At 51.5% G+C, this 22,743-nt stretch overlaps 8 protein-coding genes across 8 annotated transcripts; 5 read left to right on the top strand and 3 right to left on the bottom strand.

The window, feature by feature from the left end:
• Nucleotides 1-1,073: 1,073 nt before the first annotated feature.
• Nucleotides 1,074-2,615, top strand: PFICI_04682 (uncharacterized protein; the record flags this gene model as incomplete). Its single annotated transcript, XM_007833263.1, has 2 exons — nt 1,074-1,326; nt 1,387-2,615. The coding sequence occupies 2 exons, from the start codon at nt 1,074-1,076 to the stop codon at nt 2,613-2,615; spliced, it is 1,482 nt and encodes a 493-aa protein (XP_007831454.1).
• A 559-nt stretch (nt 2,616-3,174) lies between these two features.
• On the bottom strand, nt 3,175-6,295 carry PFICI_04681 (uncharacterized protein; the record flags this gene model as incomplete). The annotated part of the gene is made up of 2 exons (XM_007833262.1): nt 3,175-5,705; nt 5,767-6,295. The coding sequence occupies 2 exons, from the start codon at nt 6,293-6,295 to the stop codon at nt 3,175-3,177; spliced, it is 3,060 nt and encodes a 1,019-aa protein (XP_007831453.1).
• Nucleotides 6,296-7,400: 1,105 nt separating this feature from the next.
• Nucleotides 7,401-8,786, top strand: PFICI_04680 (uncharacterized protein; the record flags this gene model as incomplete). Its single annotated transcript, XM_007833261.1, has 1 exon — nt 7,401-8,786. The coding sequence occupies one exon, from the start codon at nt 7,401-7,403 to the stop codon at nt 8,784-8,786; it is 1,386 nt and encodes a 461-aa protein (XP_007831452.1).
• Nucleotides 8,787-8,977: 191 nt separating this feature from the next.
• PFICI_04679 (ATP-dependent DNA helicase II subunit 1) lies at nt 8,978-11,031 on the bottom strand (the record flags this gene model as incomplete). The annotated part of the gene is made up of 3 exons (XM_007833260.1): nt 8,978-10,246; nt 10,299-10,910; nt 10,966-11,031. The coding sequence occupies 3 exons, from the start codon at nt 11,029-11,031 to the stop codon at nt 8,978-8,980; spliced, it is 1,947 nt and encodes a 648-aa protein (XP_007831451.1).
• Nucleotides 11,032-11,908: 877 nt separating this feature from the next.
• PFICI_04678 (Ferrochelatase) lies at nt 11,909-13,276 on the top strand (the record flags this gene model as incomplete). Its single annotated transcript, XM_007833259.1, has 3 exons — nt 11,909-12,127; nt 12,187-12,751; nt 12,819-13,276. 3 exons carry the CDS (start codon nt 11,909-11,911, stop codon nt 13,274-13,276), a joined length of 1,242 nt encoding a protein of 413 aa, XP_007831450.1.
• A 1,814-nt stretch (nt 13,277-15,090) lies between these two features.
• On the top strand, nt 15,091-17,174 carry PFICI_04677 (uncharacterized protein; the record flags this gene model as incomplete). Its single annotated transcript, XM_007833258.1, has 4 exons — nt 15,091-15,291; nt 15,409-15,482; nt 15,541-16,985; nt 17,038-17,174. The coding sequence occupies 4 exons, from the start codon at nt 15,091-15,093 to the stop codon at nt 17,172-17,174; spliced, it is 1,857 nt and encodes a 618-aa protein (XP_007831449.1).
• Nucleotides 17,175-17,510: 336 nt separating this feature from the next.
• Nucleotides 17,511-18,674, bottom strand: PFICI_04676 (uncharacterized protein; the record flags this gene model as incomplete). The annotated part of the gene is made up of 1 exon (XM_007833257.1): nt 17,511-18,674. The coding sequence occupies one exon, from the start codon at nt 18,672-18,674 to the stop codon at nt 17,511-17,513; it is 1,164 nt and encodes a 387-aa protein (XP_007831448.1).
• A 962-nt stretch (nt 18,675-19,636) lies between these two features.
• PFICI_04675 (uncharacterized protein) lies at nt 19,637-22,605 on the top strand (the record flags this gene model as incomplete). Its single annotated transcript, XM_007833256.1, has 2 exons — nt 19,637-22,110; nt 22,164-22,605. The coding sequence occupies 2 exons, from the start codon at nt 19,637-19,639 to the stop codon at nt 22,603-22,605; spliced, it is 2,916 nt and encodes a 971-aa protein (XP_007831447.1).
• Nucleotides 22,606-22,743: the final 138 nt, after the last annotated feature.

The raw sequence follows: 22,743 nt of genomic DNA, 5'->3' as shown, positions 1-22,743 counted from the left end.
TATCCAGGAATTGTGAACGTTTCGTTTTTTGCAGAAAAAAAAATGAGGGCAGGCTCATGTGTTTGTGTACAATACGGCTTCTGCTACGGAATTTGGACGTTGGGAATTTCATGAGACTGGTGTCAATGTGTTTTTTTTGGTCCTGTTTTAGATTTATAGAGTTCGAGGGTTCAATTTGAACCTAATCAAGAAATAGATTTCAGTATCGACAATTGTTTCTTCAGTTTTCGATTTCGTCTAATACGTGAAGCTACTATACAAGGCATTTGATCCATATGGTTCAGTCAGGCCTGGTAAACAAATGCCGCACCCACCATGATGGTTTGTCTGAGTATACAGTGCAGCTGGCGGCCGATGATGGCAATCAATCAATTGGCATCACCGGCATTGATGAGCTCAGCAGCTGATGATAAGAATGACTACTACATTGATGTTTGTCAATTGCTCATGTTTTTTGCTCTCCGCATTCGAGGCGATGTCCACGTTTCTAAACTTGGGTGTCTGTCTCACGGGCTCCGCCGGCCACCGAACGACGGGGTACAACGGGCGCCCACCAAGACACCATCTCAGTAGTCCCCTGTTTAGCTGCAGCAGGCGGCGCCGGCAACGTTTGAAGCCTTCTTGTGTGTATATTCAGTACGGAAACCTCCCTCTTCCTCTATCATACCAAGACGGAATTGTAAACTCATTGCCGCGGATCAGCTGGAATCTTGTGGCGAAATCGTCAGATATAAGGTCCCTGAGAGACTGCATCGATAGCAATCAATTGTTTGGTTCAAGGAACGTGTCCACTCAACTCGTTCAACCTCAGCCCCTGAATACTAGCGAGGTATTAGTCGGTGCCAGGTGCCAATGCCAAACGCCAAGGGATCAAGACGATAAAGCCGACATCTACAAATCCGAGACAGTTACTCGTCAGAGCAAAGTCTTTTGGTTGGGAATTAGGACGGCCTAGAGTTTGTTTCTATCCTGTGCCGTGCGAGCGATTGATACACTCAAAAGCCACGAGAAGCATCAACGGCCCGAGGGGACCAAACCGGGCCTGGCTGAGTTGAACATAAGACTCTATAAGCATGGCGGTGCTACAGAACGAGAGGAATCACGTGTTCCTGGGCTCCTTCATACACAGCAGCAAGTTAGATGAGCTCAAGTATATGCATCAAACGGCCGTCTTTGTAGACAAGTCGGGCAAGATTGCGCACCTTGAACATGACTGCAATGAGGGAAAGGCAAAGACTATACTGCAACAGAAGCTCGGTTGGGATCATGCAGATACAGAGATCACGAGTACCGGAGAGGGTGATTTCTTCTTTCCAGGCTTTATAGGTATGTAATCCCAAGTACAGCATGACAAGGGAGCAGTCCAATACTGACGCAGATGACCAGATACACATATCCATGCGCCTCAGTATCCCAATGCCGGCATCTTTGGCAAGACGACACTGCTGGACTGGCTGAACAAGTACACGTTTCCCATGGAATCGTCGCTGTCGGACCTGTCCAAGGCCCGGCGCGTCTACAGCCAGTGCGTGCGGCGGACGCTGTCCCACGGCACCACGACGGCAGCCTACTACGCCACTATCGACGTGGCCGCCACCAACCTGCTCGCCGACCTGTGCGTGTCTCTGGGCCAGCGCGCCTTTGTCGGTCGCGTCTGCATGGACCACGAGGACATGTGCCCAGAGTACTACCGCGACGAGTCGCCCGATGCCGTCATGGCGGCCACGCACGCCTGCATCGACCACATCCGCCGCATCGACCCGGACTATGCCCTCGTCTCGCCCATTCTCACGCCGCGGTTCGCCCCCAGCTGCACGCCCGAGACCATGACGCGCCTGGGCCGCCTGGCCGCCGATGCCGACCTGCCCGTCCAGACGCACATATCCGAAAACGCGGCCGAGATCGCCCTGGTCAAGCACCTCTTTCCCGAGCACGCCACCTACACCGACGTCTACGACAGCTTCCGCCTGCTGGGCCCCCGCACCATTCTCGCGCACGCCATCCACCTCGCCGACGCCGAGGCCGACCTGGTGGCCGCGCGCGGCGCAAAAGTGAGCCACTGCCCGTGCTCCAACTCGAGCCTCGGCAGCGGCGAGGCGCGCGTGCGCTTCCTGCTGGATCGCGGCATTGGCGTCGGGCTCGGTACCGACGTGAGCGGCGGGTACAGCCCCAGCGTGCTCGAGGCCGCGCGCCTGGCCTTGTTGGTCAGTCGGCACCTGGCCATGCCGCATCACGAGGCTGCTCGCCGACACGGGGGCGGCGGTGAAGAAGAGAAGGATGCCGACGATGACGAGGCCGAGAGGGCCAAGCTTAGTGTAGAAGAGGTCCTGTACCTGGCGACCCGGGGCGGCGCCGAGGTCGTTGGCCTGCAGAACAGAGTCGGTGCTTTTGAGGTGGGCATGGAGTTTGACGCGCAGCTCGTCCGGCTGGGGGGTGTGCCCGAGACGGAGCAGCAGCAGGAGGAGGAGCAGGAAAGTGAGGATAATGGACCCGTCGACATCTTTGGCTGGGAGACGTGGGAAGAGCGCTTGGCCAAGTGGGTGTTTAGCGGTGACGACCGGAATACCAAGAAGGTCTGGGTAAAGGGGCGGCTCGTGCATTCACGTTTGAGATAGATGTTTGGAAATCCTCTCGGAGAAATGTTTACTGTAGCGAAGGAGTCAGAGATAGGCATTGCCGTTGAGCTTCTTACATAGATGCTAAAGGGAATAGATGATATACATAAGCAATAGATAGACACATTTGCTGATCTCTCACGATTGACGAAAGGAACGGCTTTCTTTTTTTCCCCTCATGATCTCGCGTAATTTGTGCAGTCACACTGTTTTTGTTACTTTTTTCCTTATTGACTATATACTGCAGTCGCAAAGCCAGGCGCATGCGAATGAAAGACTGCCTTGGGGCTGTCCTTGGTATCTTCAGATGGTATCATAGCTAAGAGCAAATGAGAAAACGCACAAATAACCCATGACTCCTTGAGGTAGAAAAAGAAGTCTCTAAGGACTCCAACCCAATCGCGAAGCTGCTCTTGATCAATTACATGACATACCATAATGCTCGCCTAGCATCGTGGGCTCTTTGGCGGCCATGGCACAATATCTCTGACAAAACTCCAATTACATTTGGTGCGTATACCGAATCACATGAATTACTGTAGCCTCAGTAACATGTCATTTAGTGATTGCCACTGTTTCTAAGTAGCTCGTACAGGTCTTGTCCATAGGCATTGGGATTGAATCCGGCAGATGAAGAGCCCATGTTATAACCTGCATTCCTTGAGCCGGTGCCGTAGCTGGTCTGGTCAGTGTTGCTGTTAGCCGTCGTAAAGCCATACCAGTTTTGGTTCTGTTGGTCCCCACTCGTTTGCTGCGTGTAAGAGGAACCATAGGACTGCTGTCGCTGATGTTGGTTCTGGGACGACTGCGTTTGTGGCGATTGGCTATAGTCAGAACCATGGGCTGCAGTCTGGTGCTGTGAAGCCCGACTTCCATAGAGCTGGTTAGACGAGGCCTGCGCAGGGGCGGTCGTTTTATATGCATTGGACGACGAGTTCGACAATCCAGAGGACCGACTTGACCGAGTTTGTGATGGCCACTGATTTGTATTATTGGTGTTTGTTGTACTGCCAAAGTCGGATGAGTCGTGGAGCGCCTGATTGAGAGGATTGCTTTGAGTGTTATCGCGACTGTACCCGTAGGACGATGTGTTGTTGTACGCGTTTGATGAAGTCGATGTGCTCGTTTGTTGGTTATAGGTATTAGGCTCATACGCAATACGAGTCGATTGGCCAGCCGTAGTAGATTGCGAGTACTGATCATTGCCAGTGCCGTTATATCGGGCAAATGGATTGTACGCCGGAATCGAAGCACTAGAGGCAGGCGTCGAGGTATCGAATGTCTGCGTGGATGGTGCAGCGTGGGCTGTAGGAATGACGGGCGGCGGAACCGGAGTTTGTGTGACTGGCGTTCGACTCTGGGATCGTTGTCCTTGTCTCGACTTTGCGCGGGCAGGCGACTTTTGCGCAGTCTGGAACGGGGATCTACTCAGAGCAGGCGATTGAGCGACACGGGGGACTGGCACCGGAATTGGCGTCTGCGCAAGTACGGCAGCAGCTTGGTACGAATCAAATGGTGAGTCGCTTGGGTCGGCCACTGATTTTCTTGTCGATCTTCCTTTGCTGGGCTGTGGTTGAGCCTGGGGCAACGTCGGTGAAGCAGTGCTGGTCCGCTGATTCATTGCCGGCGATTGATTTGTTCCCCTTCTCCAGTTTGTTGTAGAGGACGCATTCACACCACTTGCATTACTTGCTTTTGCAGGCTCTAAACTCTGAGCGGTGGGGAGGCTGTGTCGCGCGTTGCCGTCTTTTCGTCGGGTTGATGATTTCTTGGTTGTCGCATACGAGATTTCCGGACTTGCTTGAGCCGGGCGGGTGTTTGAGAATGTTAAGCCAGGATAATGATGATGCGGCTGTTGCGCAACATCATGGGCAAATTCCTGGTGATGAACTTCCTGATGAATTTCTGGTTGAGGATAGTCGAGGCCTGGCCCGGTCGCATCATGGTGTTGTGGTAAGGGTTGAGGCGAGGGTTCGGCGACCTCGGCTTGATGGTAGTAAGGCGGAGGGCCGCCTGGTTGAGTTGGGCCAGCAAGAATATTGGGATCTGGTATAAATTCATCATCATCGTGGCTGACTGCCGCTGCTGGTGGTACTTGAACTGTTGGAGCAACATGCTCCAAGAGAGACTGCTCTGTGCTGCCTTGACCAACAGCCTCCGAGTCGTCGTCCTCGTCCACAGCCACATCTGCGGAAATGCCTAACTTCTTTCGAGGCTTTGGAGGTAGGTAGACACAAGTCTCTCCGAGCTCCTCGCAGACGGAGCACTGAGGGTGCTCTTTTGTACACTTCCGCTTAGCCAGCTTGCAAGTATTGCACGTACCACGGGTTTTCCTATCGCGTTTTGATGCGGAAGCGACTGCAGGCCCCTCATCGCCCGCGTCCTCGACAACCACGGCGTCGGACTTTTTGGCACGAGGCTTTCTCTTTTTGGTGGGTGTTTCCGTAGCAGTAGCAGAAGCGCTATCAGTTCCATCGCCAACAGAAACTTGTTGAGCTGGAGTCGATGACGCAGGAGCCGACGGTCCCTTCTCATCAGGATGAACAATCCTCAGACGCTCGGCACCATACTTAGCGAGCATATCAAGTGATGCTTCCTGCAGATTGGGGGCTTGATTCGAGAAGATGCTAAATTGCTCTTCAGACAAGGTCGCTGGGTCGATTCCCCGCTCCATCAATAGGTTATTGGCAACCTCCCGTCTCCTTGCAGCTTCGAGTGGAGGAATATTCAGCGCACTAGGTGGTTGAGAACCGCTCGAAGTCTCCTCTGGAGGCTGCGAAGTCGCCTGGCTGCCGGGCTGGGCAGCTTCATCGCCATCATCCGTGCCCTTCTTCTTTTTCTTCTTCTTTGGCTTTTTACGACTGCTTTCCTCGCCGTCTGTAGGGGGTGGACGCTTGGCCTTTGCAGACCGGCTAACATTGGGTGTATTGACGTTTGGTACAGGCGGCGGCGGGAGTGTAGGCAGCAGCCGTTCGACAAGTTCTGCAACTGTTTTGTGTAGAGGAGTGTGCTCATACTTTACAACAATCGCTCTGCTGCTCTTAGAGAAAGAGATTGATAGTGTACCGCGGCAGTCAAAAGCAGGACGGGCTATGTAAATATTCGGGTCAGCAACTGAGCTTATCAAAAGCCATACCACATGATCACGTACACAAATTCACCGTATCCAGTCCTCCAGGGCCACTGAACGATGCAATGGGTTGTCGGTCAGGCTTCTTGGCATTCTGGCGGTTCCAAGCCTGGAGTGAGTGTTGGCAGTGATAGATAAATGACCATCCTTGCGCCGTCCTCGAAACGGATCGCACAGCCCACAAACTGTCATCAACTACTGCTAGGCTTCCTGCCAAATACTTTGCGACGGATCTCTGCAGCTTTGGGTCGTCGGTAGGTTGGTTAAGGACGGTCTCGGACACAGTAACGGTTCTGGTCATGGGCTCCAGCAATTGTTCGAGGTTGTCAGCCAGTTGCTCTGGTTCCTGCGGAACATTGAGGACCGCAGTCATGCGCAGCTCGAGCGAGGTGGAAATGTGCTCGGCGCGGGTTTCACTCCTCTTGGAGGCGACGATATCGTGAAGTTCGTGCTGCAGCTCTTCGACCGAGGCGTTTCCGCTTGTGACAGCAGATCGGGGCGCGTCGCTGCCACCCACGCTGATGCCGTACTGACTAAGAAGGACATCCATGGTGCATGGATTGATGCGACACTCTCATATCCGCCGCCCACTCCTTTGCGACGTCGTGGGCGCAGTGATGGCCGTCGGTTTCCTGCTTGTTGGGCGAATTGCGCACGTCACGCCAGCGCCGCGATGGGGGTCTACACACCAGTTGGTACCTGGACGCGCTTTAGGGACAAATGATTTTATTGGGTTGAGTGCTGGCCAGCCACCTGATCCACTAAAGTGAACTCTTTGCTTTCAAAAATAGTGCGGGGAGCTGCCGATCTGCAAGTTGGCAGGCGCACAGGCGGCGAGGGTAGCGGGCAGATCCCTAATAAAAGTACGTACTACTCGGTTGGCTTTATAACGAAACGTCAATGCTTGGAAGGTCAAAGTTTATTATAATTCGCTTCTCATGACTTTTGGTGTAACCTGTAATAATCGACTATTATGTTGTCCAATGTGGAAATATTTCAACATTTTCAAAAAAGATTACTCACTTCTGTCACCAACCAACCATGGGTAAATCCAACACACAATTTGTGGTGTACGTCCTCGGCTGCTGAAAATGTCCATTTTGTTAATTGGTGATTTCGTCTTCATTTTCATGTTGCAATGCCAACTCACTAACTAACTTGAATGGAAATATATCTCCGAGTAATGCTCCTTCCTGCTCTTATCAAGGTCTGCGATCTCGGTCCCCCCAAATCTTTTAGAATCCTCTGCATCCAACTACTGTACACTAACTCATACCCCCTTACTCCTGCTTTGTTGTTTCGTTGTTATTGGGCGTTTGAGTGGAGATCACTTCGTGGTTGAACGAAAGCCATTGATCCAAATTTTCAATGGCATAGTCGACACTTGCAACTTTCACCGAGTTACTACTACTCATTTGTGTCTATAAGTAGGTTCACCTGAGTGGGTTTGACTTTCTTCTAGCCGTCTTTCCAGAAGTCTGACGTCTACGGCCCTCGTGGTCACGCGACACTGACGACCACCAGCCACAATTGTCCTTTTGTCATCCGTCGTCTTGTTTTATCTTTGTCAGGAATCGGATCAAGACAAAGAGCCTTGGTCTGTAACCAACCCGGTCATGGTTTCTTAAGACTATTATCATCATCGTCCTTTCAATATGAACGACAAAACTTCAGTCATGAGTAGAGCGCCGGTCTCTCGGTCTTTTGGGGCCCTGGAGACACCGGGGTCCAGTCAAGAGGGGCTGGCCCATACATTAAAGAAACGCTCAAAGAACAAACAACCAACAGAACCCATATCACCGCCACAACCGCCCACCTACTACCTTCACTTCATATGCGGCCATCACATTGTTCACAACCCAGACGTGACCGTCACTCTCCGAAAAAAGACCACGTGGGAGCCCGAGACCTCGGGCAACGTCTACAATGGTAAGTCGGCGCAGATCTTCTGTCCCGATTGTGCCTCCTCGCTAAGCCGGGTGACGGGCGCTCACCACTCCTACTTCTTCTCCTGCGGGCACATTGAGAGCTCCGACGAGGCGCTGCAAATGTGGTGGGCGCTGCAGAATGTCGGTCTGTTGGCCCCCGGTGAGCAGAAGCTCAACATGGACTGCCGCAGCTGCGAGAGCCATGACAGTAGCCTGGTGAGAAACTTGCTCGAGAGCTGGAGTCGCAGCTATACAGACACGACCAATGGTAGCGGTAATGGCGCTGCCTCATATAGTCGGGGACCCGTCCGGATTGCTGAGCTCGCCAGGGCCCTATCCTATGCTCAGCGCAGCCGGCGAAAGAGCCCCGACTCGTGGCGAGAATACCGATGGCTCTGGGCGCAGACTTGCGCAAGGTCGATCACCCACGCTGAACTTTTGCGTTTCCTGCGCGTCGTCGAAGAGCTTTGGGGCCCCGACTTCATGCTCGAGGTGGGAAGCGCCGTGGGGCTCGAGTATCTCTCGCTCCTGCGCCGTCGCATCGATGCCGACGTCCACAGCGCCACCAACCACGTCCCTGGGGCGGACAAGGTATCCTCGCGCGTCGGGCTAATCAAGACGCTGTGGGCGAGCCTGGATGAGATGTTTGTTGGATTAAAAGGGTGTCTACAAAGTGCCAGCAGGGAGGGGAGATCCCTCACGTCTCTGATTTCCTCCAGACTGGGCCACGAGGATCTTGATACAACTATCTACCATCTTTTCGAGGCAGGAAGAGCACTGCAAAATGCCACTTTGAAATCGTGGGGCTCTACGAGCTCGGCTGTGAGCGTAGAAGAGGCTGAACTTATCAAGATCTCCGTTAGGTTAGATGCTTCTATGCGGAATGTTGACAGATGGATGATCAAAGCACCGGACCCAAATGCACGATTGGATGAATTGATGCACAGCATTTCACATGGCAGAAAGGCGGCATTGCGATTATGGATTGGGAACATGGCCTTGATTCATGATATGGTGATGAAGGCCCAGGCGAGGAAGGAGGTGAGTCGAGTTCATAGTCCAACAGTAGCTGAGCCAGTGTTCCAGCCTGTCAATAAACCCCCAAGTCGTTAGCATGTTCAATCTGGGAAGTCGGTAGACACACTCTATTACAAAGCAGGACATCAAGTTCCGCCATTTAGCTCATCAAACCCAGCAAAGTAGGTAGTCATGGAGGCGCCCTGTGCAGCCTCTTTTCAACGCCTAACACCAATCTGACCTCTAATCCATGCAAATCGTGCCCTTGGAAATTGTAATGTCACAAGCTAGCTTTCGGCCCACTCTTCGAGTCTTTCAATCAAGTCCGCCTTCTTGCCCTTGACATCCAAGCCCCGTGCGGTGAGAATAGCCTTCAGTTCGGGGACTTTTAATTTTGACAATTCACCGCTCTCAACCATCTTTCTCAACGCAGCATCGTTGACAGCAGAACTGTCACCGCCATTAGCAGGCTTGTCGGCAGCCTTGCGCGGCCTTTTAGCTGGCCGAGGTTCGTCTTCGTCTTCAGCATCGTGGTCGCGCTTGATAGCCTGCTGATCTTCGTACTTGGACAGCTCTTCGTCAGCCGCCTTGGCCCAGTCTTGCATATAGCCACCGACGCGCTTGTGGATCTGTTTTACCTTGGGCCTTGTCTTGTCTTCTGGCTTTATCTTGTCCGGGTCGTATTCCTCATCCAGTGCCAAGAGTTGCAGTATTCTGTAGTGCCACTGGAGAGCCGGGTTTGGATACGCAAAAGGGTCGTATCTAGCTGCCGGCAATTGTAGGTTTCGCACGATGTTGTTCATCACATCGATCATCAGGCTCGTCGCGCGAACCAATTTGGTCTCTGGCGCGGGGCGAACATCATCGGCAAAAGGGATAGGGCATAGCCATAAACCAGCCGGTAGATACTGTGTGCCAGAGCTATCGTCGTCGGGACCTCTCGATGGAATGATTGCCACTAGAGTCGGGTTTCCATTCTTTCGAGAAACATGCCAGGCAATGCCTATTTTCTGGGACTTGAGCAGCTTCTGCCACAGAGCCGAGAAAACACGGGTTGAACCAACATAACCCGCTTCGTTGGGGTAAATGAAAATACCCTTCTTGAGAGACATCCAGAAGTCCAGGAGAGATCGATCCTTGAAACCAATGATACGAATTACCGGGTCTCCCCATTCCTTGATATCTTTCAGCTCCTCTGGGCTGAAATAGACATGCTCGCCACCAAATTTGTAGGCTCTCCTCATCTCGTCTTTGCCGACACTTCTTAAATCATCTTCTGCCATGCGAGTGGTTGAGCTGGTGGCAAATTGTGCCTTCTCTCCATCAAGCCAGACGTAGCAGGACCTTGCGGGCGACTGTTTCTGCAAGATATTGTAACCATTGACAGAAATTACCATGCCTGGACCAAGCTCAAAGTTCATCTTGGAAAAATATGCCCGCTTTGGTGTCTGCTTCGAGTTGATATTCTTGATCAACGAGTCCAGATCTCCTAGCTTTGTTGAATTCAAGCGAGTAGGGTCTATGGCTTCGTAGGTAGTATCGATGTGAACAATGCTCTAATCATCATAAGCTAAAACCCGGACGGGACATGTGGTGCCTGTGACTTACATCGTAGAACTTGGTGGCATCGAATTTGGCATCGTCATGAACGATGGGGAAAATCTCGATGCTGGCACCTAGCTCGTACAAATCATTTGCCCGGGTAGCCGCGGAGTTGGCAAGGGACTTGTCGCCGGGATGAGGGTCATCATTGTCAGTGATGATGAAAAGCCGCCGCGAACCAAAGTTGGGTGCTTTTGTTGTAAATATTTGGTTGGCGCAAATGATGAGATCCTTGATCTCAACGGGTTCTGTAGTGGAAGGAACCAGGACCTCGTCTTCATCTTCTCCATCCTCGACAAGGCTCCGCAATTTCTTGACATCCTCTGCGGAGGGGACATCCAAGGGCTGATACACATAGCAATGCGGGTAAGAGACTGTGGTTACCCTGCCTTCATATTCAATGAATTTTGACTTTTGGGTTCCGAAGAGAATTATGCCCATCTGGTCCTTGGGGTTGGAAATTATACGCTGCTGCATAATCTTGTATGCCGACTTTAAGGCAGCTATAGCAGCGCAGTCGCTACTAGCCTTTTTGTCATCCGAGGGCTCTGGCGGCTCCAGCATGGACTTGCTAATCTCAATGCCGAAAATCAACGCATCCTTTTGCGCCTTGTAGGACTATGCGATGATGAGAGGGGGTTCTTATGTGTCAATTGATATCAGTGCAGCTTACAGATTCATCGATGGCCTCATCCTCGGACTCCTCGTCCTCTTCGCGCTTGTAGTTGTAGCCAGACATGATGCGATGAATTGGTGGCTGCAGTATTTCTTGCAGTTTCGCGGTTGACAGAATTACAACATTGAAAGAAGTCAAGGTCAATATTGGCCTTTTTTATGTGCAGGCATGGAAAGAATTGTATAGATTGCTGGGTGTCTGTCTCCCTTGGCACGTGGTGGATGCCTTGGAGCTAGGGGACTATCGCCAGGCAACCGCGTCGATTAAGCATGGGGAAGTCGCCAGAGACGCGAAGTCAGGTGACTTGTCTCAGGCCGGTACTGCGACTTTGATTGAAACCAATGCGGAATTGTTTCCAACAATGAAGCGCTAGTGTTTTGTGTACTGCACATCGACCTGGCATACAATCACACTTGAGGTCGTACCTTTTTCATGGTTATACTTGCAAATTCGGTCTCCCGATCGTGGAAATCAATTACTACTATTCATCGTATGATAATATTAGTAGGTCTTATTCCGAACAGCGCTATTTCTTGCATGATTCCACACATAAGCTGTTAATACGCCGCCCGGCAATTCGAAGCTCTGACAAATGGTATAAAATGATTGGTTCGATTGATCGGTAAATCGGGACCAACCTCGATCTGTACTGAATATTCCTCGGATGAACTAGCACTAGCGGCGGACGGTCGCAGGCTGGAAGTTTCGGACGAACAGCAAATCAACCCCCGGAGGCCATGCATCATCATTATTATCCATGACCTCCCCCGACGAGCTGCTGACAGGCGTGTGAATACTTCATAATATTTCACTTTCCCAAAAAATTGTATATACTGCCAGTCTACCTCGGTCAATTTCTTTTCGATTTTCTTTATAATTGTCTGGCCTAATTACGAATTGAGCGTTCGTCCCCGTCCTCGTTTCACGTATCCCCAACAGAATGTCCCTGAGGCATTCCGCGGGTCAGCTCTCCAAGAGAGCTGCCACCTGTTCAGCTACAACCCGAGCTGCTACGTCGCAGACCCGACACTTTGCAACTCCCGTGCCGCCGGTCACTCAGAATGCAGTAGGCTCCAAGGGCCCGACCGCCATGGTCTTTATGAACATGGGCGGTCCCTCGACGACTGGAGAAGTTGGCGACTTTCTAAGTCGACTGTTTGTATGTCTCTCCAAGTTATTGCGCACAGGCACGGATAATGCTTACACGTTGCCCTTCAGTCAGACGGCGACTTGATCCCTCTCGGGCGCCTTCAGAACTATTTGGGCCCGCTGATCTCGAAGCGACGAACACCCAAGATCGAGAAGCAATACGCCGAGATTGGTGGCGGATCACCTATTCGAAAGTGGTCGGAATACCAGAGCGAAGAGATGTGCAAGATTCTGGACAGGATATCGCCCGAAACCGCGCCTCACAAGCCCTACGTGGCCTTCCGCTATGCCGATCCTTTGACGGAAGAAATGTACAATAGATTGCTCGCTGATGGTTTCGGCAATGGCAAGGGAGGCAGAGCGGTAGCCTTCACACAGTACCCACAATACTCGTGCTCGACAACCGGTAGCAGTCTCAATGAGCTGTGGAAGTGGCGCCAGAGGCTAGAGGGCAAAGCCGGACCCGGCACGATACAATGGAGTGTGATTGACCGATGGCCGGCCCATCCGGGACTCGTCGAAGCATTCGCAAGCAACATTGAGAAGACGCTTCTGGAGTACCCGGAAGATAAGAGGAGCAAGGTTGTGCTGCTCTTTTCGGCCCATAGTCTCCCTATGTCGGTCGTGAACAGAGGTATGTCGTGGCAAATTATTGCAAGGTGAACCCAAAGTACAAATGTGCTGACTTGGTGCATCAAAAGGCGACCCTTACCCTGCCGAAGTGGCAGCTACAGTCTATGCTGTCATGCAGCGGTTGGGCTTTTCAAATCCATACAGATTGTGTTGGCAATCGCAAGTTGGTCCTAGCGCATGGCTTGGACCTCAGACAGCAACATCAGTGGAAGAATATGTTGCCAAGGGCCAAAAGGATCTCGTCTTGATCCCTATTGCCTTCACTTCGGACCACATTGAGACGTTGTACGAACTTGACCTCGAGGTCATTGGCGAATCTGGTCACCCCGACACGGTCAAGCGCGTGGAGAGTCTGAACGGAAACCCCATCTTCATCGAGGCTCTGGCCAATATTGCCAAAGCCCACCTGGATAGTGGTGTTCACTGTTCGTACCAAATGGGCCTGAGATGCCCTGGATGCAAGAGTGAGAAATGCGCCGAGTCAAAGAAATACTTTGCCAGCCCACAGAACGCCTTTGCGGTATGATCAGCAGTGGCACAAAACTCTTCTCCAGGACAAACGTGTATCCTCGCGCCAGAATACCAACGGGGCGCATTGTATTAGAAGCTGTATAATACTGTGGTGTAGCTTAGCAATCGCATTGGAAATCCAAGCACGAAGCAAAAAGTCTAGACTTTATCAATGTGGAGTGCAGATCATACTATGTAGAGTTTGGCAGAGACGCTACTGTATCACCAAGCACAGAGCAGAACCTACGATAGATAGGCTTGAGCTGGGTGCCTAATCCAAGTATGTGCCTTGCTGCTTTATTTTAGACAACAAGAAACGTTGAGACTAATCAAATTCATCGTTTTGGAGACCTTTGCTGGAGGACCTTGAATGGAGTTGTCGGGGCCCGATGGACGCGGCTGACAAACCAATGTCCATTTTGTTGGCACAAATGTTGGTTCCGAGGTCTGTCGACGAATCGTTGCGTCATTGACTCGTTTTGTTGTGCCACACCCACACAACCACCACGTCGCTTGAGCGTGTATGATCGCAGTAACCACGAATCAAATGTGCTGCCTGACTTTTGCTTCATGCAGGTTAAGATTCATCTATTGCCCTTCAGAAACATGGTTTGCGGGACGCGCGGGATGTCCATTTGCACCTTGAATTCAATAATACATGGAGCTTCTAGCCAGCTTCTACTACTTAGCTTCGGGTACTTTTCTCGGTGATTCAGTGATGATTAATGGGAAATTAGCAACAATGATCAATATAGATGGTCCGAGGCTCCGACCTGGAACAAAATGATAACGTGAGATACAACGGTGAGAGGATGGTGATCTTGGGGGCGCTTCGAGGCTTCTAGCTTCCGGTAGGATCAGCACTCTCTTCCCGGGTCTCTCTTTGCTGGCAATCCAGTGATCAGTCGGCCTCAGACTGCCACGTTTAGCGGCTGCTTCCAGGGGGGGCCGTTCCTTTTGTTCCTTGAAACCCCACGGATTCCAGGCTATTGGAAGCCAGCTAACGTGTTGGATGACCTGAATTAGCATTAGCGTAAGCTTTTGGGGTGCGCTGCCACACCACACCTTCCGCTTTTTCACTATCGCATCGCCCAGGCATTTTGTCGATTGATCCACTCCCCCCAAAGCAACCTGAAGCCCATGTCCAAGCCCAAGAGCATGGGAATCTTGCGAATGGATTGAATTGCCCACTTCTGGGAACTTCTCCCGTAAGCCACACACTGGGTTTTCCGGCTTCTGCTTGCTGGGCTGCCCTGTACAAAGTACGTTTCGTGTGCTCACAAGTTATGCTTTCATCGGACATGACATTGACCATCGCCCACGCGCCGGATCTATTACCCCGGTACTAGCCACACACTCCTACTTCTCAGGCAGTTTGACTTGTCTGTCTACCTGTCATGCGCTGTATATTGCGGAGACATCTGCTGTCCATCCGACCCCGTACCTATCTTTCTTGTTATCTTGGATAAGCGTCTGCGGCTTGGGAATTGTGGTGTCTCTCCCTCTTCGTCTCTCCTCTGCTCACTTGTTTCTTATTTCTCAAAATCCCATCTTCATCGCTTCCGTTGCAGAGACCGCCAGTCCTTCCCCGTAATGCGCTTCTCGATATATTGAGCATCAACCTAAGCGTCGGCTCGAGGCGTTGTGCCTAGTAGGTAAATATACATGTGAGCTGCGGCTTCGATTGATAACGCATATCGATATCGCAACCCCGGCCGGCACCACGCATTGTGTCGTCATCCGCTTGGAGCTCTTTGTATTCCCGAGGCTACTCTAAGCGTACAATCGGAGAAGATATATATATCTTATTACACAGTCTCAACTATCAGCATGACGAGCGAACGACGACCCGGCAAGTCCGGGGACGGCGAGATCATCATGGTCGACGAGGAAGTGATGGACGCAGGATCTCGAGAGACCTCACCACTGCTCGGCGCTGGCGCCTCACCAGATGGCAGTGAAAGACGACTCAGTCAGGAATGGGATGGCGGTGATGATTTCAAGCACTTACCGGCGTGGCGGCGTCCGTCTGTACGTTACCTTATCAGCGCCGGCCCGATGCGCTCAACGCGCCAACGGTGCAGCTAGAGCTTCCCGCGCGTATGGTGTTTCGTGGTTGGTACAGCAGGTGCTAACTCAACCCGCCAGGTACTCTGGCTCATCGGACCTTTTTTCTTCTTCACACTCGCCTTTGGCGGTGTCATTGTACCAAAACTAAACTTGTGAGTGAGCCAACCTTTTCGAGTATAAGAAGGGGATTTAATGAATATGGTGGGAAAGAATTGTCGACCTTGTCTGCCGCAACTATTTTGCAGACGAGTCACTCAAAAATCCAGCCTTCACATTCTCGCCCGTGATCTTGGGAGCTGAGAATCCGCAATGTAACATACCTGCGGTGCAGAAGAATGTTTCTATATTTACTCTTACCCTGAGTGTCTTGGCTGGTGTGTTGAGTGCTCTCACGGCGCCAAAGCTGGGATCACTCTCAGATCGCTATGGCCGCACCCGTCTTATTGTCGTCGCATCTTGTGGTGGCGTGCTCAACGAAATCATCACCATCTTTGCGGCAAAGTACCCAAACTATATCGACTACCATTGGTTGATTCTGGGATCCTTCTTTGACGGTCTTTCCGGGTCCTTCACAGCCGGTAGCATTCTCAGCTCCTCGTATACCAGTGACTGTACGCCACCATCGAGGCGTGGTGTTGCCATTGGGTACCTGCATGCTTGCCTGTTCACCGGGCTTGCATTTGGGCCTCTCTTGGCTGGCTACTTTGTCAAATTTACCGGATCACTACTATCCATCTTCTATGTCACACTGGGTTGTCATATATTCTTCATCTTCTTCATCCTCTTCGTTACTCCAGAGTCCTTGTCTCAGAAGCGGCAGATGCTGGCTCGCGAGAAGCACCAACATGAGCAGGAGGAATTGGCACAGCGATTGCGCTCCCGCCTTCACCTCCAGAGTACTGGCTTGGCGTCACGGGCTGCCAGTTTCCTGAGCGACTATCCGGGCGATTGGCTCCCGGCTCTCCTCAGCGCCAACCCTCTGGCACCGCTCAAGTCACTTGTGCCTGGCGGTCGAGCAAACCGAGCATTCCGTCGAAACATGATCATCTTGGCCTGTCTCGATGCGGTCATTCTATCAGCAGCCATGGGCTCAGGAACTGTCACCATTCTTTACACCGAGTACATGTTTAATTGGGGCAACTTTGAGGCATCTCGGTTTGTCTCACTTATAAGCTTCATCCGTGTCATTGTGCTACTCGGCATTTTCCCTCTGGTCAACTGGTTTTTCCGAATCCGGCCTCTGCAGCGCCAGCGCCGCGAGAGTGGAGTGGAAGCTGCGGAAAGAAACAGCGGTGCAGACAAGGTGGATGTTTGGATGCTACGAGTGGCCCTCACCGCCGAGGTCATCGGCATCATGGGCTACATCTTTGCGCGATCCCAGGCCGTTTTCGTCTTCAGCGGTGTCATCACAGCCATTGGTGGTCTGGGCGGCGCTGTTGTCCAGAGTACAATCACCAAACATGTGCCAGCCCAGAATGTGGGTGCCGTCCTCGGTGCTATTGGGTTGCTTCATGGGGCGGGTCGTGTGTTTGCGCCCATGATCTTCAACGGGCTGTATGCGGCGACGGTGGAGACCTTTCCGCAAGCATTCTTTGTGCTACTCGCTTCGCTCTTTGGTCTTGCCTTGATGGGCAGTCTTGTTGTTCGACGTGGCTGTACGTTTCCCCTCCCAACAAACCTGACAATCAGTATACTAACCCGCCATAGTATTCCTACAAGACGAAGACGACGAGCCGGTTTACTCCCCGTCCTCTGGTGCTACTTCTGAGCCGGAGCAAAGGGAAATCAATGAAGAAACCGTGACCGAGGCAGATGTGGCGAGCGAGGCTTTGCCCCGAGTTTAGTATCATATATCGGCTTGTTTACATGTATTATTGACATATCATCTAGAGCTACAGTGTACTGAACACACATGTAGATGGCATCATAGAGTCCTCAGAATTGAATTACAAGCTGGATTGACAGCTGGCGTCCGCGGCGCTTTACACGTCACGAAGATACCTGGGCAGCACTCGTCATATTGAACGTCTCCAACTGGATACTTTATGCTGACAATCTCCCCGTTGAATTCACTTGACTATGTAATCTGGTCGGCTGATGATGGGGGTTTCATATTTATGCCACATGGTATCCTGTCTGTTGTAGAAAGCGCGTCTTGTTCTAGCAACCAACTTTGATTTTTATACTATGTCGTCCTCTTCCCAGAAAGAAAAGCTCACCCTTTTGGGACTTGTCCCTAGAGGTACTTCGGATGCTATAGACCTTTTCCGCACTGTTGGGGATTGGGTCCCTTTTCTCAAAATCGAGCTAATGGCACGCCTTATTTGGCCTGGGGGCTGGTCTTTCTGTGCCTGAGGCGTCCCGAGCCTTTCCTCTCCTTGGTGCCTCTCGACGATGGCACTATGTTGGGGCGACGCGAATCTCATGGGGATAGCTAGTTGGTCGGGGGCCTCTTGCACCAGCTCTGCGCCCGGCTTTTCGACTTCTTCCAGCAACTCGACTGCGATACGGGCGCCGTTTCCCAGCTCGCGAGCGAGCATGGCAGCGCAGAGGCCGGCCATCTCCTCTCGTACCGACTGTGCATGAAACCATTCACACACGGGCTCTTTCAAGGAGCTCTCAAAGCCCTGTCCTTGGAGACGCAACTTCGTCATCTTTTGCATGAGCTCGTAGAAAATGGCATAGCACCGCAACCCGCAGCTCCAATCATCCTGTTGTTTTGTAATCCAAAAGTTTCTGAAAAGTTGCGAGTCGCTCGTGGCAAAGTCGCACGATTGGAGCAAACGCCAAATCCGGTTGTGCACGCCATAGTTCCTATACATGTCGCGCTCCGGATCCGCGACAGTGATGCAGTCGACACGGTCAAAGTGCAGACTCCTGGCGTCGGTCTTGCCCATCTGGAGTACCACGGCTACCCAGTGTGTTCCCGTGTTGATGGGCCAAAAGGTGAACTCGCGACTCTTGAAGCCGTCCAACAGGATAAAGAAGCGGGTCGAATCCAAGGGGGAGACTTCGCCTGCCTTGTCTTGAAGTCGGTGAAAGAGGCCCTCGCCTGCACTCGTGGTGAACAGGTTGATCATACCCTGCACTTCGAGGGGTTGTTGCCGGTAGCGGAACTCGATTGGAACGTCGACGGCGGATCCACACAGCCATTCTTGATCCCCATTCTGCAGGTTTTCGAGGCCGAGAAAAGCGTCATGCGTGGTCATGTTCGATATGGTGATTTGGGCGCCATTGATATCGCGATGCCGTCGCCTCTTGGTTTCGCCGTGGCAGAGGATCGTTGCGGTGCCGGGGACAATGAGCGGTGTTGTCTCGGCTGGATCTGGGTCTTGTCCGGACATGCTTATTGGTTTCCCATTAAACAATTTGGTGATCTGTATGACATATTGAAAAGAGTCGGAATCAACAAACAAAAGGGAGAGGAGGGAAGATGTTCAAAATCTCACTGGTTGAGAACATCAAACGCTGTTTGAGGAACAATGGTATGGACTTGCTCGGTTGGCGGTGCGGCAGGAACAAAGCATTGCTACTACTAGCTCATCAAAGAGATATGTCGCCCTTTCCTCTTCGACAAGAGATTTCAAAAAGACGACATGCAAGTATTAAACTCAAGCTTTAGCGGATGGTTACCTAATTCAGTTGTTGTTATTCTCGAATGCCCTCTCCCAGGTCACTACTAAATACTGGCATGATTGTTCCCACGGTTGTATTTGCTCTTTATTGCAGAATTAAATTATTACACTAATAAGAATTTGAAAGCTATTAGAACATGTGATCATTTAAATATTTATTATTATAAAAACCTGTCTTTATAAGTCGTCATACGTTGTGTATTCCGAAAAGAGAAAGTTGAGCGCAAAGGGAGAAAGTACTCATTCTGTGGAATCTTCAATTCATGGTACAAATACACACTTTACTTTGCACAACACAAGCAAGTATGATGTTTTCATTACTGTTCTTTCTCCTAGTCATTTATCAAGTTGCATCCCATTGATACTATGAATGCAGTACAATTGTCATGGAGCTTGTAGGATGCCAACATTGAAACATTCAATATTATGTAAGGTTAGGTACAGAGTACACAGGTACCAGCCGCTCCACACTTACACACTCTATACAATAGTGGGGTTTCATTCCACTTTACACGACGCGACGCGTCCCACTCTGTTATTCCTGACCCTAACCAGAACCTTGGTGAAGAGCACATACATGAAAGTACATACAGCTTTCCGTACAACCCGCTCAATGCTGAATACTTTTAATTAAGAGTATTGGTGACTCTCCAAGACCAAGAAAATACGCCATGATTACGGCCTCGTCGCCCGTCGTCTATCCCCCCAGCTCTTCGCCGCCGCCAGCGAAACGACCGAACCCGGGGCGCGATCCCAAGTCGCGAACGCGCGGGAAAGCTGGGTTTCTAATCGACGATGACTCCGACGAAGAGGAAGAACCCGCTGCAAAGCGTCGCATGCTCAGCAGTCCTGGCAATAATGCCACGGCCGATTCGACACAGCCATCGTCTCCTCCAGCGCCTTTAGAGACTGAGACTAGCGCGCTGGACAAACAGCAGACACACGCACAGAATGCGACAGAGACCTGCGACAGTGAGGCCCCTGGTTTATACGGAGATGTCTCGCTCGAGCAATTGTTGCGATCAAATCACCTTGCGTCATCACAACCGGACATAATTTCGAGACAATCGCATCCGGGATTCAAGATCAGAAGTTGCTCCGGCAAAACTGTTGATGTGAAGATACGGAAAGCCTCCTCCGCTCCTTCGTATGAAAGCATGGTCGCCTCCCGCTCCAAGACCAAAGAGGGCCGAGCAAAACGCGCATACTATGGCATCGATGTCCACGAGCTGGTCGCCGCTGCCAAGCAGGAAATCGAAGCAACCAAGACAATCCAAGAGAACGCGACGCCAGATGATCCCATGCCGTCTATCGAGGCACCGACAACAAAGAGCTCAAAAAAGACATTACTATGGACGGAGAAGTATCGGGCTAAAAAGTTCATCGATCTTTGTGGTGACGACGGAACCAACAGGCACGTGCTACGCTGGCTAAAGCGTTGGGATCCCCTTGTTTTCCCAGGAGCTGCCCGGTCACGACCTTCAGGAAGGAGAATCCAACAAGTCGAAGAAGAGAAGCCGCATCGCAAAATTCTTATGCTCACTGGCCCGCCCGGTCTGGGCAAGACCACATTGGCTCACGTTTGTGCAAAGCAGGCAGGGTACGAGGTTCTCGAGATCAATGCAAGTGACGACCGGAGTAAGGATGTTGTCAAGAATCAAATTCGGACAAGTTTGGGTACGGAGAGCGTCAAGACAGTCCAGCACAAGAAAATTGAGGCAGATGAACAGCCGAAGATTGCGCGTCCAGTCTGCGTTGTCGTTGATGAGGTTGACGGTGTTGTTTCTGGTTCTGGCGGCTCCGGAGACGGAGGTTTCATCAAGGCCCTCATGGATCTGATCAGCTTGGGGGAGAGAAATAGCTCTGGTCAGGCCGCACAAAACACTGGGCGCAAGCAGAAGAAGACCGACGACTTTCGACAGATGCGACCTCTCATCCTTATCTGCAACGACGTTTATCACCCCTCACTCCGTCCCTTACGCCAATCTAATCTTGCCGAGGTTATTCATGTTGGAAAGCCTAGCATAGACTCCGTGGTCAACCGTCTAAAGAGCGTGTTTGAGAAGGAAGGCATTCCTTGTGAAAAAGATGCGGCACGTAAACTCTGTGAAGCAGCTTGGGGCATGAGCAGTGGGATGGATGCGAAAAAGGGGGCACAGAGTAATGCGGAAGGTGATCTAAGAGGAATCATGGTGGTTGGAGAATGGGTTGCCGGCCGATTGAAATCCGCCTCACTGGAAGGACAGCTCCGCCTAACACGGCAATGGCTCGAACAGCATATTGTTCATGATTTAGCACACGGTGGAGGTGGAGCACGAGGATTGGGGCGAGGAAACACCAAGGATATCGTCACGCGAATCTTTCAAGAGGGCGCGGGCTTTCCAAAGGGCACGCTGACCATTGCCAAGTCGGCAGCACCACTTGGTGAACAACCACAGGCTCAGCTCAAGTTCTCTGAGCAAACCAAAAAGTATGCCATGGAAAGACTGAGGGAGATGGTTGAGACGAGTGGCGACGTTGACCGTGTCGTGACGGATATTTTCTCCGAGTACCCAAACCACGAACTCAACGATGACTTTTTCCTTACCAAGCCGAACGAGGCATACGAGTGGATGCACTTCCACGACGCGTGTTCTTCGAGGTTGTTTGGAAGCCAGGACTGGGAGTTGGCGCCGTACATCAGCCAGCCAGTGTTGGCTTGTCACCATCTCTTTGCGACACCGACGAGGCATTCCCAGTTGATGTATCAGAAACGTGGACAGGAGGAGGACGAAGCCCCTCCACTTCCATTCTCCGGGCCACGTGCAGACTTCTCGGCTCATGAGGCTGAGAAGAGCAACCGCGCCATGCTCCAAGAGATGCATGCTCACCTAGCGCCAACACTCATGCGCTCATTCCGCAGCGTTGAAGACATTGCCACTGATTTCATTCCGTATCTGGCGCGACTGGTCTCGCCAGATGTGAAGCCGGTTGTCGTCGGAGGTAGTGGCGATCAGAAGGGAACAGCCAGCGTCAGGAAAGAGGCTGAGAAGTTGATGGTCAAGCGTGCAGCAGATGCAATGCTGGATGTGGGCATTGCCCTCCAGCGTGGAAAAATCGAAGGCGACGCTTTCACACGGCCGGTTTGGGTATATCGAATGGAACCGTAAGTCTCGAAAGGCACAGGTGAAAGAGACTAGTATGACTGACAAGTTTTAGTGACCTTGATGCCTTGTCCACGTTTGAGACTTCGGCGGCGGTCCTTCACGGCACACAAGCACCGACTCGATATGCAGTCCGCCAAGTGGTCGATCAGGAAATGCACAAGGTATCAATTCTGCGGGAGAATACGGCAAGACAGGCTCGATACAAGGCTGGAAACCCTCATGAGGCAGAAGACTTTTCGTTTGAAAGCAAAGAGAACGCAAAGCCAAAAGGGCCTATTCTGCCTATAATACCTGTCAAGAAGGATTTCTTTGGCAGAGTCATCAAGTCGGATCCCAAGCCACTGCAGGAGACAGATGGTAACAGCAATAAGAAACCCAAGGCAAGCGACAAACTTGGACAGGGAGAGCAAAAGGTTTGGGTAACATTTCATGAAGGTATGAATAATGCCGTCAGAAAACCCATCTCCTTGGATGAGTTGTTACGAGGTCTGTAATGAGCATGAACAATGTTTTGGAGTCTGTTGGCGATGGGGCCACGATGTAGCATTTAGCATTGGAGTAACTGGTGAAGATTTGATATGCCCAAAATATATGACAGAATACCAAATATGAAGCATAAGTATCCAATTCGA

This window comes from Pestalotiopsis fici (genome assembly GCF_000516985.1).
Source record: "Pestalotiopsis fici W106-1 unplaced genomic scaffold PFICI_Scf_3, whole genome shotgun sequence".
Lineage (NCBI taxonomy): Eukaryota > Fungi > Ascomycota > Sordariomycetes > Amphisphaeriales > Sporocadaceae > Pestalotiopsis > Pestalotiopsis fici.
Note: the sequence above shows the minus strand (reverse complement) of the source record. Positions and strands in the feature narration are given on the sequence as shown.